At 40.1% G+C, this 17,599-nt stretch overlaps 2 protein-coding genes across 2 annotated transcripts; one reads left to right on the forward strand and one right to left on the reverse strand.

Moving 5' to 3' along the window:
- Nucleotides 1–29: 29 nt before the first annotated feature.
- c10h5orf24 (chromosome 10 C5orf24 homolog) lies at nt 30–5,052 on the forward strand. Its single transcript, XM_085175900.1, has 2 exons — nt 30–340; nt 2,498–5,052. Exon 2 carries the CDS (start codon nt 2,501–2,503, stop codon nt 3,122–3,124), a length of 624 nt encoding a protein of 207 aa, XP_085032026.1. The 5' UTR covers nt 30–340; nt 2,498–2,500; the 3' UTR covers nt 3,125–5,052.
- Nucleotides 5,053–9,865: 4,813 nt separating this feature from the next.
- On the reverse strand, nt 9,866–11,785 carry LOC146510273 (tripartite motif-containing protein 16-like). Its single transcript, XM_085175898.1, has one exon. It carries the CDS (start codon nt 11,771–11,773, stop codon nt 10,121–10,123), a length of 1,653 nt encoding a protein of 550 aa, XP_085032024.1. The 5' UTR covers nt 11,774–11,785; the 3' UTR covers nt 9,866–10,120.
- Between the last annotated feature and the right edge of the window lie 5,814 nt (nt 11,786–17,599).

Here is a 17,599-nt window from a genome sequence, read left to right on the forward strand (position 1 = left end):
GGAGGAGGGGAAGGAGAATAACCTCCTCACATCCCCAGTTTGCTGTTGTGCGCATGCTCAGACTGCGCTGCTGTCTTATTAATTTTTAATGGAAAATGGCTGCGTTTCTTATCCAAACCGCTGGAGCTGGGAGATGAAAAAAGGAGCCGTCTAGCTGACCACATCTCACCTCTCACCGTCGCTCGCGTCGAAACTACCCGATGCGGTGATCGTGTGTTAGCGAACCGATGTCCTGTGGCGAGAAAATATTCTGGAAAATGGATCGACTCGCGCTTTGAGGGGGATGAAAGATCATTTTGCTCCTTAACCCTTTCTGCTCCGAGATCTGCGAACAATCGAGGTACAGTAACGTTAGCGCTAACGCGGGTCTCCGGAGGGGCATTTAGATTCGTTATGCGGCTCAAATGCGAGCACATAAATCAGCTCTGTCCACGGTCAGCTGCCATGTTGTAAACAGTGTAAACCAGTCTCTGTGTCTCTTTAAAAAAAAGCCCGTTATTCGGGCCAGGGACGAGGCTACGTTCAGCCCTCGGTGCTGCTCGTTAACGGGGAGCTGGAGGTTTTGTCTGAACGCAAAGATGCGGAATCCATGTGCATTTTGTTTTTTGTGAATGAATATTACTACTGACAGTGTAGCGTGTGTGATGGTGAAAGTCCACACCTCCCTGCGTCCCGTTTCCTCTGCAGAAAAGGCGATAGCAGCTGTGTGCACTCTTTACTTCACTCCATTTACACTCTTCAATACTGTAATTAAAGTGTGCAAAGCAGCCAAATGCATTCAGTCTAACACGGTTTTATGACCGGCGAGAGGAGAGGTCTTGCTCTAAGGCACTTCAGCACCACTTTGGTGAGGTCTATCCTTATTCTTAAGGTCGAAGCTGTTTACGGGACGTATATAATCATATGCTGTTTGTTAAATTATGAAACAGCTTTTCATGGTCGAGTTAACATAACACGAGAAAGTCTGCGTGTAAACAAGTGAACTAGATGTGAACTTGAGTTTCTAAACAAAGCATTTTTCATCGAGATCTATAGTTTTTGTTTTTTATTGTTATTTCAGTATTTCTAATAAGTTACTTTTAATTCTGTTTCGTTTCAGAGGGGCTTTTCTTGTTTATTTTATTAGCTTCAGCACTTGTTTTTGTTGTTGCTATATGAAGGGTATTTGTCTGGTTATATAGGTAGTAGTAGTTATAATAACAATAATATTTTTTATTTCCAGGAGTGTATTTAAAAAAAAAAATCTTTTAAGTGTTGTTGTTGTTGCATGAAGGGTATGAATCCAAATGTCTAATTTGGTTTTAATTCTGTTTAGTTTCAGAGTGGATTTGCTTGTTTTTCTTGTTTACTTTTAGTTTAGTTTTGTATGTTTCCATGCTAATTATTATTAAAGGCAGATTAGGAAGTTCAAAGCTGGTATTATAAAACAAGGACAACACTGTGTGAAGGCAGTTGACTCACAGTCATTATAATAAAACAAACAAACAACCCAACAGATTAACCAATGCCTCCTCAGGTTGAAAATAAATAAAATAGCCCTTTATTGTCACTGTACATGTAGAACAAAGTTATAAGTCCTCCATGTCAACTGTGCAGGAACAAAATATAAAGAGTAAGACAGCAGGAATAAATAAGAAACAAGAGAAATATATACGAACTGGAGGAACATATAGAAAACAAGAGAAAGGCACGCATTGCAGAACAAAGTGCTTAGAAGTAGTGCAAGTTAACTAAGACTAAGCATATTTACTCAATATTGTTGATTATAGTTACTTTTGTAAGTCCATTATTGTTTCTGTTAGTTTGCCTTTCTTTTTGAGTCTACGTTTTATTTGAGGTCTGATTGTTGGGGTCTTTATCTTATAGTACAAACACCATGAGACAACTGTTATTGTGTAGTTTGTTTACTGTAATAACCTCGACTTCAGCACACAGCCACATTACAGTATGCTGCTGCTCCTTCTCTGCAGAGCAAAACAATCCTCAAGTCCTTTCTCCTGTTAAAATGTTTCAGATATAGCATCGTCTCCCACCTTCATGCACCTTGAAGTTTCCCTTTTCAGTGTGCAATGTGGTCATTTGGGAAAAATCCACTATAACTGCAGGTCATAGTGGATGCTTTCAGCCCTCTACTCTCAGCGTGGCAGTAATGAGCCCTTAATATTTAGCGCTGACACTAAATTTGAACTTTGACCAGCAGCACAAAAGTGAAGCTCACTTCAGAAATAAGCAGCACCCTTTCTTGACCTTTCTTATGAGAATAATCTGTTGGGATGGGATTAGATCCACCGTGTGTAGATCTGGATTAGACCAGATGATGCTTTCAGAATATTTCACTGAAGTCTTAGTGTTCCCATGTTTCTTGTCTTCATGCAAATATGGGTATGATCAGTTTCAACTGTAGAGTTGCTTTTTAACTTTAACCTGACATTTCACTATCCAGAAAACATTAGTCCTGATGTTTGAGTGCTGATGCATTATTTCCAACCCCCAACAGAAGATGATGCGCCAGGTGACAACCAGTGACTTCTGCATGAACAGCAGGCCGTCGTGCCTAGCAGAGGACAGCCACCACCCCACTGCTCACTTTGACCTGTGCACCTCACAGGCCAGCAAGTTCTACCCTCCTCCCCCTCCATCATCCCTCCAGATGACACTGGCTCCCATGGCCTTACCCACCCAGAGCCACAAGCCCATGGTGTGCCAGAGACAGGAAGTTCTTGGGGGAGACCCCCGCTCGTCTGGAAAGCTAGCAGGGTTAAAAAACACCAATCAAGCAACAGATGATGCCAAGAAGAAGAACAAGTCTGTCGGGAAGACGGGCAGACGTGGGAGGCCTTTGGGAACCACCAAGCTAGCTGGTTATAGAACCAGCACAGGGCGACCACTCGGCACCACCAGAGCTGCCGGGTTCAAGACGAGTCCTGGAAGGCCGCTCGGTACGACCAGAGCGGCGGGGTATAAGGTCAGCCCCGGGAGGCCCCCTGGCAGCATCAAGGGCCTCTCTCGCCTCAACAAACTGGTTCACAGTAGCACTTGCAGCGGAGCAGCTTTCCCCTATCCACTACCACACAAAGAAATCCTCTGTGAACCTTCCTGCAAAGAGAAGCCCGCTAATGAGTAAAGCCTGTACCCCGTTTCTACTTCACCCTTCGTCTCTGGAATAACAGACAGACACGCACAGGTTTCCTGCCACATATTGAGGGTGATTGCAAACTTTCCTAGTCTGCTGTGAGGCAGAGAGAGAGGAGGATTTTTCTATTATTCGTGTTTGTGTCTTTTGTGTGCCTGCCAGCTGATAAAATTACTGTTTTTCAGTGCTAGAGATCTATAGTGTGCGAAAGGTTTCACTACACAGTGTACACATTGCTGTATCTGTTTTCTGGGGAGAAAAAAATACCAGATATTCATTGAACAAGAGGCTTTTATCCAGCAGCTACTGTGGTAGTTAAGTCTTAGAGTGTTACATGTAGCATTTTAACACCAACAAATGTTGGAAACTCGGGCTGTCCTGTCAGATTTTCTCTTCACGATTATTGCCGATAACGACAATATCATTGCAATTTTGCAAGTTCATCTATACCGTTGTCTATTGCATAATTTCTTTTGAGGCAATTTAATTAAATCTCCAAATAAATGGAGGTAGCAAGAGAGTATGTAACCATAGCCATGCAAAAGCATAGAATAAGAACAGCTACACAATAATGTATGATGTGATATTGATCATTTATTTTTAAATTATCGAGGAAACCTCTAATGGAAACGATTCAAAATCTTGTTTGATGTAAACAAGGACATTATTGCTCAACTACAGTTTGTAATTTAAATGAGCTGCCGTCATGAAAAACAGGCAGGTTGATAGGAAGTAAAGAAATATAGTTATAGAGGAAAGGTTGGTAGTCTAGTGGTTTGCTCAGTGGCACTTCAAAAGTAGAAATCTAAATATTTATTCAGCATCCCAGAACTAAAATCTGACTGATCCAGTTCCACTCAGCTCCTCATGTAACACAAAAAAGGAATTCCTCCTAAAAACAGATTTTATTCTCTAAATGTCACATTGCAAAATATCTACATATTATTTGCATGCAAAACCACTGACTCAACATGCAGATCGTTGTTATTCAGCTAAGGTTTTGTTTGTAATTTTTTTTTTAACTAAAAGTATAAAACTTAAAAAAAAAATGTACACACCTTCACAGCAACACCCTTCGTCTCTGATGACCTGCTACAAATTGGCTGATGTGGACTGTGGTTGCCTTTTTTGTTACATATTCGGCACAGAGAAGCTGTAGACATTTGGATGGATGGTGTTTTTGTATTTGATCACTCTTCACAGCCACTAGCTAGTCCCAGCAACCTGCTGGCTTATTTGTGGTGGGACTTGTTTCTCCACTCTCTGCTTTTGTCTGCTATTCTTTTGCAAATTTCAGCACAAATACCAAAATAATCTTTTTTTTTAATGCGCTCTTTTTTCTACACAGCTTACTTTTACAAGAATGGCAAACTTAATGTCTTAAAAAAGCAACATGCCCATTTAAAAATATGACCTTCCTCACTGTTCCTGCTCTGGAACAACTTTTAGACATGTTTTGTTTCGTTTTTAGGAGGCACTTGTGTTTGAAACGCAGCTTAAATGTCCTTATATTGATCTAAAAGCTTCATTTTTAGCTTTGCATTTATCACTCCTACGGCAAAATGTAAACCCGTGTGACTGTTTTTAGTGTGTAGATGTCAGTATAAAGTAAGAGAAAGGGTACACTGCTTTATTCTAAAAGGCTCACATTGTAGAGGAAAATCTGTTACCTATTATTGTGTTCTTGTTTTGTGTCAAACCACAGGGTCCATTTGTTGGTGTAAAATAATGAAAACTTGCGTCAGTGTTACATTTGTCCCAAGATAGTGAACAGATTCACAGATATTCAGAATCTCATCTGCTATGAATGTGTTGCTGAATGTAGTTCGAATGATATGACTTTTAAAAGTTAAACACTTACCCAGCTAAAGACTCAAAAGTCTTATTGGCATCCTTGCTCACAGATCAGAAAATACACTGCCTGTCAAAAAAAATCTAATAATATCTTGCACTGCCTTTTTAGCTTTGATGACAGCTTGCATTCACCATGGCATTGTTTCGATAAGCTTATGCAGCGTCACCACGTTTTTGTCTGTACACAGTTGCATGCTTTGGGAGGGTTATGAAAGCCTGAAATATGAAATAATTGCTAGAAAGTTCTTTGAATTTTTTGAAAATGGAGAGTTTATTGAACTATCTAGCAAATTTGTTTGAAAAATGAATTACATTTTAATTTCTATATATGACTTTTAATTTATATTGTGTTTGCTACATCTGGCTTCAAAGAAAATACTTAAAAATGCATTTTTTTAGGTTTGTTATTGGGAAAAAAAATCACACTGATGATATAACTCACAAAAAACTGAATGTATGTAATATGAAACAATAGGCGTTAAAGGGTTAAATCTGGCAATTTTTCCATTGCTGAGTCCAATCTTTATACTTCCTACGAAATTGAACCCTTTTCTACCCTTTTCATCAGTCCAGCCAACAAGGCTCCAGCTGCAGCTGAGTAGGAGGTGTAGCTCACTAAGCTAACAGCTCATCTACAAATCAAGATTTATTTTATTTAAACAAAACCTTTTTGGTTTTGCTTAGTCCTGTTCTTTTTACTCTGTTCTTACTGCCTTATTGTAATGAGAACTTGGAAAGCCCCTACCCGGTTTTAGTCGTTTTATCAGTCTCTTTAGTTGTTTTCTTTGCTTGAAAGAGGCCAATAATTCGACCCTTCCAACATTCTTGATGAAAAATGATGGATGAAAATTTTTCTTTTTTTTTGCTTTGTAAAATTTGTTTTTTTGGCCAGGCAGTGTATGGACAAAATGCTGAAAGTAAACAAATGAGACCATCTAATGAGGCTGTCTCCCACTACAGGCCTCTAGGTTTTAGTGGGAAATCTGCAGAGAGAGGGCGCTGTTCCTCCAGAGGAAAGACGAGCTGATAGCAACATTTGGTGATCACACCATCACTGCTGTGAGACTCACAGCAAATCATCACTTAAAATGTAACTTTCCTAAAGGAAAAGTTTAAGCAGCTCATTATTTTTTAAGCGATGACAAAGTCCGATCATGCTTATTGTTTAAGGTTTGTGCATTTTTAGGTATATTACCATAACCCTGTAACGCACTTGAAGCCGACCGTAGGCGAAAGCGATGTTTTCTGAAATGACAGTTTAGTGTAAATGTAAGATGCACAAAGCTTTATTGGTTTAATATTTGTGACTTTACAACATGTGTAATACACATATAGTTAATGAGAATTTTGATACAAAATGACCGATTGGCTATGTAACTACTTGCCACTATAATTTCTTTATTTAATCATTCACCAAATAATAATTTTTGGTCTTTAAAACGTTCCCTACTGAACATTCGCTTTTTAATTGTATTATTCATTTATGGGTGGATTTAAATCCAGAGAGTGGAGAAAGTGAAACAGTGTCACTAAGTCGCTCTGCTATGATAACATTTAAAATAGTTACATTTGGTGCAATAATCTGTTGTATGTATTGTACTGTGGAAACTTTGATACTATCACTTTTTATCATTGTATTTTTAAACTTGTGTATAAGGCCTTTTATCATTGGTTTGTTGACGTGCGTAGTGTTATCAGAGGTAATTCATACAAACATCCTCTTCACCCTCCTTTTACCAAAGAATATGATCTCATCTGACTTGATCTAAAAATACTCGAACAACCTCACAAAACAGCCGGAGCATGAAAATGTAAATGGAAGTTAAAAAACAAACAAACCACTAACCCATAAAAGATGATTGTTTGGCTTTATCGTTACATTGTTACATCTGGGAGAGTATGTGTTTAAAATGAGCACACTGTAAAGTAGTACACGTTGATAATACAAACTTTACTTTTCATTGTTTTCTATTTATATGCTTCAAAATTAGACTTCTTTTTATCCATAATTCTTATATAGTCATGTTTGATATTTACCTGATATTTTCCATTGAGATTATGGTGGATATGGTGCCTGTTTTTCTCATGATCTGACTTTTTTTTTTACACAGTATTTGTGGCTAAAGTGTTTGTTAAATTGTTATTATTTGTTTCTAACCCTGATAGGATCAACATAACTGGGGAGCTTTTCTCACAGCAGACATTTTGATATATGACACAGCGGAAAAAGCATAAATAAGAGCATACACAATGGCTATTGTGAAGTTTGCTCACAGTGACTTAAAGGGAGATTTGAAGACATGTTAAGGTTGCTTATAACATGTTTAAGTCACCTTTTAGTAAAAGCTGTGAAATATGGCTTTTTGTTACTGCTCTTCAATCTTCTGGGTAACTTCTGTTCTTATAACATCTGCAACTTACTGAAAAAGTGAACTGTGTTTCTTCAGATTATAGGATGACTGTATGTTTTGCCTCATGTGCAACACACACACACATACAAAATTTGCTTTGTTCACTTTTAGCAGCTCCAATAGACTTTTACATCTTGCTAGTTTGCTATTAGCGGCTAAAAGCTAGATATTTGCACATAGACAGTGGGGTTTTGGAAACTTTGCGTTTTTTAAAATCTGTTAATAACAACAGTATTTCACCGCTAAACACCCAGATTATGTGTAAAAAATCCTCATCAGGCATATTCAAATTTTTATTGAGCTCTCATATGCGTTTTTTTTTTTAGCAAGTAAGGGGGAAACTGTTATCTGGATTGAATTCCAATAATTATGTCACATTCACACCTATGGGCAATTTGGATTAACCAATTAACCTATCTCCACTAAGTCCATGTCTTTGGACGGTGGGAGGAAGCCGGAGTACCCGGAGAGAACCCACGCAAACACGGGGAGAACATGCAAACTCCACACAGAAAGACCCTGGCCTGATGGTGGAATTGAACTCAGGACCTTCTTGCTTTGCGGCAACAGTGTTAACCACCGTGCTGCCCATGTTTAATGAGTATTTTAAAAAAACTGCTGTGTTAGAACATACATATATAGACAAAAGGTTGGTCACCTGCATGTTATATCTAAAGGGACTTTTTGTGTTTGGCAACCCACGCCTTGAACTCCCAGTTCAGCTTTTTGTGGCGATGTTAATGCTAGAGGAGTTTTGGAGCGCGGCAGACTCAGCAGAGCGTTGGTGACTGTTAAACACTATGCCTCCTCTGCTCTTACTACTTCATGACTGAGTTGCTGTGGTTCCTAAACACTTCCACTTTGCAATAAAACCACTTACAGCTGATTGTTGAATATATCTAGCGTGAAAACTGACTTGTTACAGAGGTACCACAGCACTACCATTGAATACAGTGAGCTCTTCAGAATGACTCATTCTTTCACAAAAGGCAGACTGTGTGGGTAGGTGCTTGATTTTACACACCTGTGGCAATGAGACTGAAAGACTGAAAGTTGTGGCTCAATACGTTTGTCCATAAAGTGTGTATAGTGTATGCGACTAAGGAAAACCCTCAAAACATGTTTCAGCTCTTAAAAAAAGACAGGAAGCTTTTTGTGTTACAGGCGTTAAAAGAACAGAAGGTAATTATAACAACCGTTATCTTAATTATCTCAAGCTTTGATATTTTTAAGTATAGATATATGCTGAGGCTGGGATTAGAGATGCTTATGGTTGACTCTCAAGTATTTGACCTTTCAAAGTCAGAATTTAGGTAAGACACTTTCTGCACCTTTACAGATTTTTTCTGAATGGTAAGAATTTAAGGGAATGAAATGATAAACGTCCAATGATCCCAGAGCGCTCTGACTTTCTTTGTGCGTCTGTTTTACTGTAGCTTTTATTTCTTTTGTAGAATTGTTGTACAAAAGAAAAAAGGACAAGGTGTTATGTTAATAATTTCTGATGTGTAATGTTTTTTTTTACTTCTAAGGAGGACATCAAATAAGGGATAAGGAATTGATGGTGCATTTGTTGACATTCCTGGCATTTTAAACTTTAATATTCCAAATGAACTCAATGCTGACGCAGTGCACAGTTATGTATAGTTAATTGCTGACTTCATTACCCTATAATGAGTGTTTTTGTTTCTTTCACCCTCTTCAGCATTCAGTCAACACACGGTCTTTCGTCTGTAGATAATGATTTTTAAAAATTACCTCACATTTTGAGTGTTTTTGAGACAATGATCAGAAGTCCAGTTATTCCTGAAGTGTGATTGGAGAAGCGTGTAAAGCTTTGTATAATTCCCATTTTATTCCTGCATGATTGTTGTGGAATGTTTAAACAAGTTGTGTAATAAATCTGAAAGTAACACTGTCTGGTGAAATGTTTACTTTTATTTACTTTTGTTACATGTGTGCTGTTTCGGATTAAATGACCTTTTACTTATTTGTTATATTAAAATAAAAGTAAAGAGATTGAGAATCATAAAAGTGGAACGAATCAAAGATTTATTTTAAATGGTCATGGACAGGACAATTGGACAACTTTAAATATTCCCATTACCCTCAGGTGTGGCTCTTCTGCTGTGCAGGTTACACAAAACTGGACCGTTTTGCTCAGTGGAAGAAAAAATAACCTGAGCTTTTACACTAAATATACTCTATAACAATTAAAAATCCTGCATTTGTAAAGATTGAGAGCATTAGTGTTAACATTATAGCTACCAAAAGTAAATTTGGTCATTATTCAGAATGGCTTAAATTAAACGTGCTTAAATTTACATTTAATACTGCTGTGATTTTGTAATATCATTAAAACAGCTTTATAATATATACAAGAAGAATACACAGCATATGAAATACCAAGCAACAAATATAGACATTAAATTAATTAATATATAAATTATAATGACATTTTCTTACATTATAATACATTCATTTTGGAGATGATTGTGGTCAGAGAAATTAATAGGTTTATTTAAATGAATAAATCAAAATACTTTCTAATGCAAGTTTTATTCTTATAAAATCTGCATATGTTATAAGTATACCTGCTTTTATAAATGCAGTATTTTTCAATTTTTTTAAATTCTCACCCACAGAGTTTGACCTCAGCAGTGCAGCCACATCTCAGCATATATTATTTTACTGTTCACCACAGATCAGCCATCACTCCGGTCTACTTTAACTTACACAACTCAACAGTGTCTCCAACAAATGCTGACAGCCAAAAACCAGGATAGAGAGGTTGAGTGAACCTGGTCTGGACTCTGTGGAGGAGATTCATGGTCTCAGTGATGCTGTAGAAAGACAGAATACCTGCCCTGTGATCCAAATACACTCCCACTCTGGAGGATTGAGGGCCTGAGATTAAAGTGGAAATGCTGTTGTGTCTGAAAACATAACTACCGTTCTCACATTCTAGTGCCCAAGATTTCTCATTATTTCCAAATCCACATTCAGTCCTGTTTCCTGTTCTACAAATGTCATTGTATGCAACTGCAATTAAAACTTTACCACTCCACTTTACTTCCCAGTAACAACATCCAGTCAGACCATCAGAACTCATCACCTGCCACCATGGTAAGAACCTTTTTGGATGGATGGAAACTAAGTGTTCGACTTGCGTCAGCGTTGCCTTCCTGTTGCTCATACTCAGAGATAAATATGGATTTGCAGTCTTTGGATCCAGTGTGATTTGACAGGCGTATTTCAAAAACTCATGTCTAGTTACGGGCTCTTTTAGATCCACTTGAGTCATTTTCTGACAGGTGTTTGCCGGCTCTTTACTCAAAATGGCCTGTAGTTTATTTCTAAGGTGTGACACTTCCATCATCATATCCTTAAAGTACTGTTGAGGTTGAACACTGATAGTGGGTACGTTTGTAGATGCACTCAGATGTGACAGTGAGGAGTAGCTTTTCAGAAAATGGAGGTGATCCTCAGTCAGTGACAGCTGCTGCAGTTCAGTGTCTCTCCTCCTCAGATCTCTGATCTCCTGCTCTAGCTTCTCCTGAAGCTCTTTGACTCTGTTCTGTTCAGTTTTCTGCTTGGATCTGATCTTCTGCTTCAACTCAGAGCTTTTTTTCTCAATTAGATTGATCAGGTCTTTGAACAACTCCTCACTCTCCTTCACTGTTTTATCAGCAGAAAGATTAATGGCCTCCACCTCCTCCTGAAACACCTTCATATCTTTCTCTCTGTCCTGGATTCTCTGCTGGAGGTTCTGTCGATTCCCTGCTAGATCTTTCTGCCTCTCAGCTCTTTCTGCTGCAGCTGACACTGTGACATGGTCTTTGTGTTCATCCATTAAGCAGAGATAACAGATACACTGCTGATCAGTGCGGCAGAAGATCTTCATCACCTCATCATGGCGAGGGCAGATGTTCTCCTGAAGCTTTGAAGTGGCTTTGATTAGCTTGTGTTTCTTTAGTGGAGCTACGTTGTAGTGAGGCTGGAGGTGCTGCTCACAGTAAGAGGCCATACACACCAGGCAGGACTTGAAGGCTTTCAGCTTCTTCCCAGAACAGAAATCACAGGCCATGTCTCCAGGTCCAGCATAGGCATGATCAGATGAAGCAGCTGGAAGTCCTGCTTTCTTTAGGTCGTCCACTAACTCAGCTAACATGGTGTTTTTCACCAGGACAGGCCTCGGTGTAAAAGTCTTCTTGCACTGGGGGCAGCTGTGTGTTACCTTCTCATCCCAATATTTTTTGATACAGCTCATGCAGTAGCTGTGCCCACAGGGAATAGTGACGGGATCCTTAAGGAGATCCAGACAGACTGGACAGCTCAATTTTTCTTGATCCAGCTGAATCACTTGCTGCGCCATGTCTCCTCACGATGACTGTAAATGTCTGAAAGCTTTCCTTTCCGTTACAAGAATGCAAATATGAACTGAAATTCGAACCCAAAGTCCTTTTGAGGGAAGTCTGTGAAAGGGGAGGGTACAAAGATATTTACACTGAATGGACTTTGATTCTGATAGCAGGGCAAGAAGGGAAGGGTTGTGCGGTGAATGATTGTAGACGATCTTAGGTATATATTTTTTGAGTTAAGGTGAAGTAGTTGTTTCATGTGAACTCACCTGTCTCAAAACATGAAAATATTCAACATGTTACTTGCTTTGTTCTGCCTGGAGAGTAAAGATGCTCACTCCTTTTCCAATAGTTATGTTTTTAAGTATTTTATATTATAATACAGCTAACTGAAGGCAAATATATAAGTATTTTTGTAATTCATTTTTGATTTGATCTTGTATTTTCTAAAATGGTGACTTGTAAGTATGTAATTAAAACAAATACAGTTACCGTACTACTTTATTTATAAAGCACATAAAAACAACAACAGGGCAAACCAAAGTGCTGTAAAATGATATCAAATACAAAAGACAAACAGCACACACCAGAAGGTAAAAGATATGGAAACAGAAAAGAGGAGTTAAACAATAAACAAGTACATAAAAGTAACATAAGATCACAGACATCTGACACTGGGTTGCAGGACAGGGAGTAAAAGTGTGTTTTAAAACGGTGAGTGAAGGAGCTCTTACTTGCACAAGATAAAAATCCACCAGTGGCGTTTTGCATCAGCTGAAGGTGAGTGTTACGTTCCCCTGAGGGGTCTAGGCGGTGAGGGGGAGGTAACAAAAAGTGTCCGGGTCAGAAAAAGGAGACAAAAAGGCATGAGGGTAAATTAAAGAGTTTTATTAAAGTAGCTCAACTAAAAGAGACGGACAAGCCGCTATCACCATTTAAAGAAATAAACAAAACTCAATGTTAGTCAATAAAGCACAAAGTCAAAAAGAGTGCAGCTCACTAGCTGAAAACACAGCAACACACTCAGCTCACTAGCTGTAACCACACTAATGGCACTCTGGCCCCGAGCTCACCTTTCCCTGGGCTTAAATCTCCTTGATTACTGACGAGAGTCAGCTGCACAAAAGGGAAAGGTGGCACCTCAGGCAGAAGAGGTGGTGGGACACGCCCACACAGGCACCTTCAGGAGGAGGCCCTGCTAGGGCCGTAACACCCCCTCCCATAAATACAAACCTGTGGTTTGTCAAATGATTATGATAAACAAAACTACAAATCAAGTCCGTAACCGTCTCCTTAACAAATTGCAGGCTTTCCACCTACCAAACCCCATAGCAAAGGTTAGGCATTGCCTGCGGAAGCTGCCAACCCCATCTCAATGGGTTCAAAATGCTTACTGAAGGTGGCCGCAGACCCTCAAAACAATGTCTCCTGTGATAGCCAGGGCTTTTTTGAGCCATCACATGTGGAGAACACAGCAGGCAGTCAGAAGACCTTACTGCAACAGTTTTCAGACGATTGCTCAGGTCACGGGTACAGGCATGTTTGTTAGTCAGGGATACAAGTCTGAGTGGTGGGGTTATACATGATCTGTCCACCTGCAGGTCATTTTGAGGAACTGGGACATTGTCAACCAGCAGCAGCTCAGGGCTAGTTGACCTCTTACACTTACTACAGGGCGCTACTGACCAATTGTGCTCCAAGTTTAGCCTCTTAGTAGGCCTGGCAACCTTGTCGGTTTGAGAGCCACGACTGACTTTTCTCAAAGCAGGCCCTTTTTGCTTTGAGTGGGCTTTCTGTTTGAGTTTCAGCCTCAAACAGTTAGCAACAAAGTGTCCAGGTTTGTGGCAGAAGAAACAAAGCTTTGTTTTGGGTCTTGAAACCACAACTTTTTCAGCCTTGTTAGCTGGCCCACTTTTACCTCGCCAAGATGTACTATGGCACAGAGGGGTATCACATTCTACAGCATTTGTTTTATGAGTTAGGGTAAACTCATCTGCCAGTATGGCAGCCTGCTGTAAAGTGGAAACCCTCTGTTCACTTAAATAACAAGCAACACACTCAGGCACTGTGTTCTTAAAGTCCTCTACCAGCACAAGCTCACGTAACGACCCCAAGTCGTTAACCTGGCTTGCAGAGCACCACCTATCAAAAAGCTTCGCCTTGTCCCTAGCAAAGTCAAGATAGGACTGACCCTGTGCCAACTCCAAACCTCGAAAGTGCTGCCTATAGGCTTCAGGTATGAGTTCATGGGCTTGGAGGACGGCACTTTTAAGCTTTTCATAAACTAAGCAGTCCTCCATAGACAGACTGGAACAAGCTTCTTGAGCCTTACCTGTCAACTTACACAGCAACATCACCCCCCACACATCTTGAGGCCACTGCAGTGCAGTTGCTATGTGTTCGAATACACTGAAAAAGCTTTGAACACTGGATTCACAGAAGACTGGAACCAGGTGGATGTTATTGCTCACAAATGAGCTTCTGGACACCTGTTCACCAACAGATGTAGGCCCAGTGCTCGTCAGCTCCAGCTGATTCAACTGGAACGCCATTTCAGCCTGAAGAAAACTACCACACACCTGTGCCAATTTTCTCACAGGCTAGCCAACAATTAATGGTAACCGAACAACTTACTCTTCTTGACCAACTTACCTTTTGCTGCACACACATTAACAAAGACAACTTACCCAGTTCCTAAGCACAACAAACTTTACCTACCTATCTTCTGGAGCGTGCTGGGCTCGAGGCAACTTTAAAGGCAAAACTCCAGCGACCGGAGCCCTGAATCGCCTACCCCCAACAGGGAACTAATCCCCACCCAGGATTACTCCGAAAATAAAAAAGGCAAAACAACAAAAAAAGTGCCTGAAGGAAGAACTTAATAAGCTCAGCTGGACACTCACCTAACTTAACTGGGAAGTTGAATCTCTAAAGGTGAAAAAAAGCAAGATAATCAAAAACCAATTCCAACTCAAAACTCCCTTTTCAACGATCCCGGACGAGCCCCCATTTGTTACGTTCCCCTGAGGGGTCTAGGCGGTGAGGGGGAGGTAACAAAAAGTGTCCGGGTCAGAAAAAGGAGACAAAAAAGGCATGAGGGTAAATTAAAGAGTTTTATTAAAGTAGCTCAACTAAAAGAGACAGACAAGCCGCTATCACCATTTAAAGAAATAAACAAAACTCAAATGTTAGTCAATAAAGCACAAAGTCAAAAAGAGTGCAGCTCACTAGCTGCAAACACAGCAACACACTCAGCTCACTAGCTGTAACCACACTAATGGCACTCTGGCCCCGAGCTCACCTTTCCCTGGGCTTACATCTCCTTGATTACTGACGAGAGTCAGCTGCACAAAAGGGAAAGGTGGCACCTCAGGCAGAAGAGGTGGTGGGACACGCCCACACAGGCACCTTCAGGAGGAGGCCCTGCTAGGGCCGTAACAGTGAGCAATGGAGGCCTGGGTGAGTTGGATGAAAAGTGCACTGCAGTAGTTGAGATGAGAGCTTATAAAAGCATGTATGTCTCTTTCAAGGTTGCGTTTGACCAAAAGAGGCTTGATCTTTAACAGCTGCCTCAGTTGGAAAAAGCAGGATTTTACCACAGTGTTCATGTGAGAATCGAGCTTTAGAGAAGGATCTTCTCTAAAGCTCAGATCTTCACATCCGCTGTCTCCCCCTAGGGCAGAACAGCAGATGTGGAGGAGAAACTATCTATACTGACATAGAAACTTCTATCAGAGAGGTATGACAATTTGGAGATGGGTCTGCTGGGATCAGTGTTGGGAAGGTTACTTTTAAAATGTATTCCATTACAGAATACAGAATACATGCCCCAAAATGTATTCTGTAACGTATTCCGTTACGTTACTCAATGAGAGTAACGTATTCTGAATACTTTGGATTACTTAATATATTATCATGCTGTTTACAACTAGCTAAAACACGAACACGGTGTACAGTCGAGTCTTAATAGCTTACTTACAACTGGGCTCGTCAGGCACTCTTCTTGGCTGCAGTGGTTATTATTATATTTACATGCTTCCAGCTCCCGTTTCTGCTCGATGACAGCTCGTACTTTTACTTTTTCTACCTCCCTCGCTCACAGACACATAACGGGTATGGCAGTCCATTCTTACGGTGGCCCCTAGAGACAAAGCACGTACAAACTCCAAAACACATGCAAACTCCAAAACACATGCAAATTCCAAAACACATGCAAACTCCAAAACACATGCAAACCCTAAAGGACATGCAAATTCCAAAACACAACAGAAGTGCTCCAGGACGCTAGGGGCAGTGTTGAGCTTTTGTTACCTAGTAACTACACAAGCCAGGATGTACCAATGACCGCATTTGGGGTCTGCAGCATTAAAGGCCGCATTTTAAGGCCGATTACGTCACAGCGACACGACGAAGGCTGTCCCAATTCAAAGGCTGCTCGAAATGCGGCCCTCAAATGCGTCCTCCTTAATTTTCCTGAATTTTAAGAATGGGTCAGTGTAGCCTTCATGGCCCAACATATCCCAGATTTCATAGCGCGGCTGTGGTGTGGATAATTTTGCCGAAAAAAACGGCGGAAGCCGCCGAGGAGTAAACTTTCAGAAGTAAGTACTGAATATTATGTCACTTATTTATGCGCAAATGTTTTTTATAATGAAGAACATTAAAACATTACTGTTGGCCACATGTCGGGAAAGTTATGTGACATTAGCGATGTTTGTACTAACTTGGTTTTAAAGCCTTTACTCCAAAATATAGCCGTTCAATAGTTGACTTTAATCTTACAGAGAATGTGATGATTTTATGGATAATTAAACTCAGTCATATATCCACAAACACAACAGGCTGAAAGTCAGTGATGCTGCTCGGTTTGCAGTCCTGAATATCACGGCACAAGCAGGATTCACTGCACTGTTAATGTTAGCTATGTTATATTGCTGCCTCTGTTCGGTGGTGTCGAGCCAAAAGGACTTTAACGTGTGTTTGAACGAGCTGACGGTTCACTCGTTAAGCTGAAAGAAAGGTGCTTTAATCACAGGAGTCACACATGTGTCCACTGTACCATCTGGGAACTCTTCTTGTTTCGTAATAACACAGTCCTCCTTCTTTTGTGCTGTTTTGTAGCAGTGTATACACCTGAGACTGTCACCTGTCTGTCTGTCCTGCACTCTCTCTCTTTTTCTTTCTCTCTGATTGTGGAATAAAAGTATGAACATGTATTTATAAGTTACACTTGTGTTTGAATCCTGCAGCTTATCACGCATTTGATTTCCATGTGTGACAACTGCAAGTGTCCAGAGTGAGGACAGACTGAGGGACTCACTGCTGCACATCATCTGTGAGGCTTTGCACCCCTGATGATCCACCAGGACTCAGCAGTGTGTGAGGAAGAGGAGGAGGAAGAGCCAGCAGCAGCTGACAGATGGAGAGAATAGACAGACTGTTCCCTGTTTGTGAAGGACTGCTAGGAAAGTTTAACATAACTAATTGTCTGTCCTGAATCAGTCTTATTAGGTAATGTTCAAATAATTTTATCATTCCAGTGTTTGCAGTGTGGGAGAAAGTACTCAGGGCCTTCAAGTTACACACTATGAAAGGAAGAAACAAGTTTAATATTCAGAAACCTAAAGTATGTATCAGCAGCTGAATGGACCTAAAAATAAATGTTTGTTTCAGTTCTATGAAGCTTTGAGTATTTTGGATTAGTAGCAGTGCTGTGTTTGTTGCATCATATTGCTGTAATTGTTTATATGCTTTATATATTCTGAGGTAAGTTGATCTATAGTGTTACATCATATTCTATAATGATGCTATGTGTTTGTATACTTTCTGCCCAGTTTGAC

The sequence above is a fragment of the Neolamprologus multifasciatus genome, chromosome 10 (genome assembly GCF_963576455.1).
Source record: "Neolamprologus multifasciatus chromosome 10, fNeoMul1.2, whole genome shotgun sequence".
NCBI classification, from domain to species: Eukaryota; Metazoa; Chordata; class Actinopteri; order Cichliformes; family Cichlidae; genus Neolamprologus; species Neolamprologus multifasciatus.

Excerpts from the sequence above, each read along its gene's own strand:
- LOC146510273 (XM_085175898.1), bottom strand. The coding sequence starts at position 11,773 with ATGGCGCAGCAAGTGATTCAGCTGGATCAAGAAAAATTGAGCTGTCCA.
- c10h5orf24 (XM_085175900.1), top strand. The coding sequence starts at position 2,501 with ATGATGCGCCAGGTGACAACCAGTGACTTCTGCATGAACAGCAGGCCG.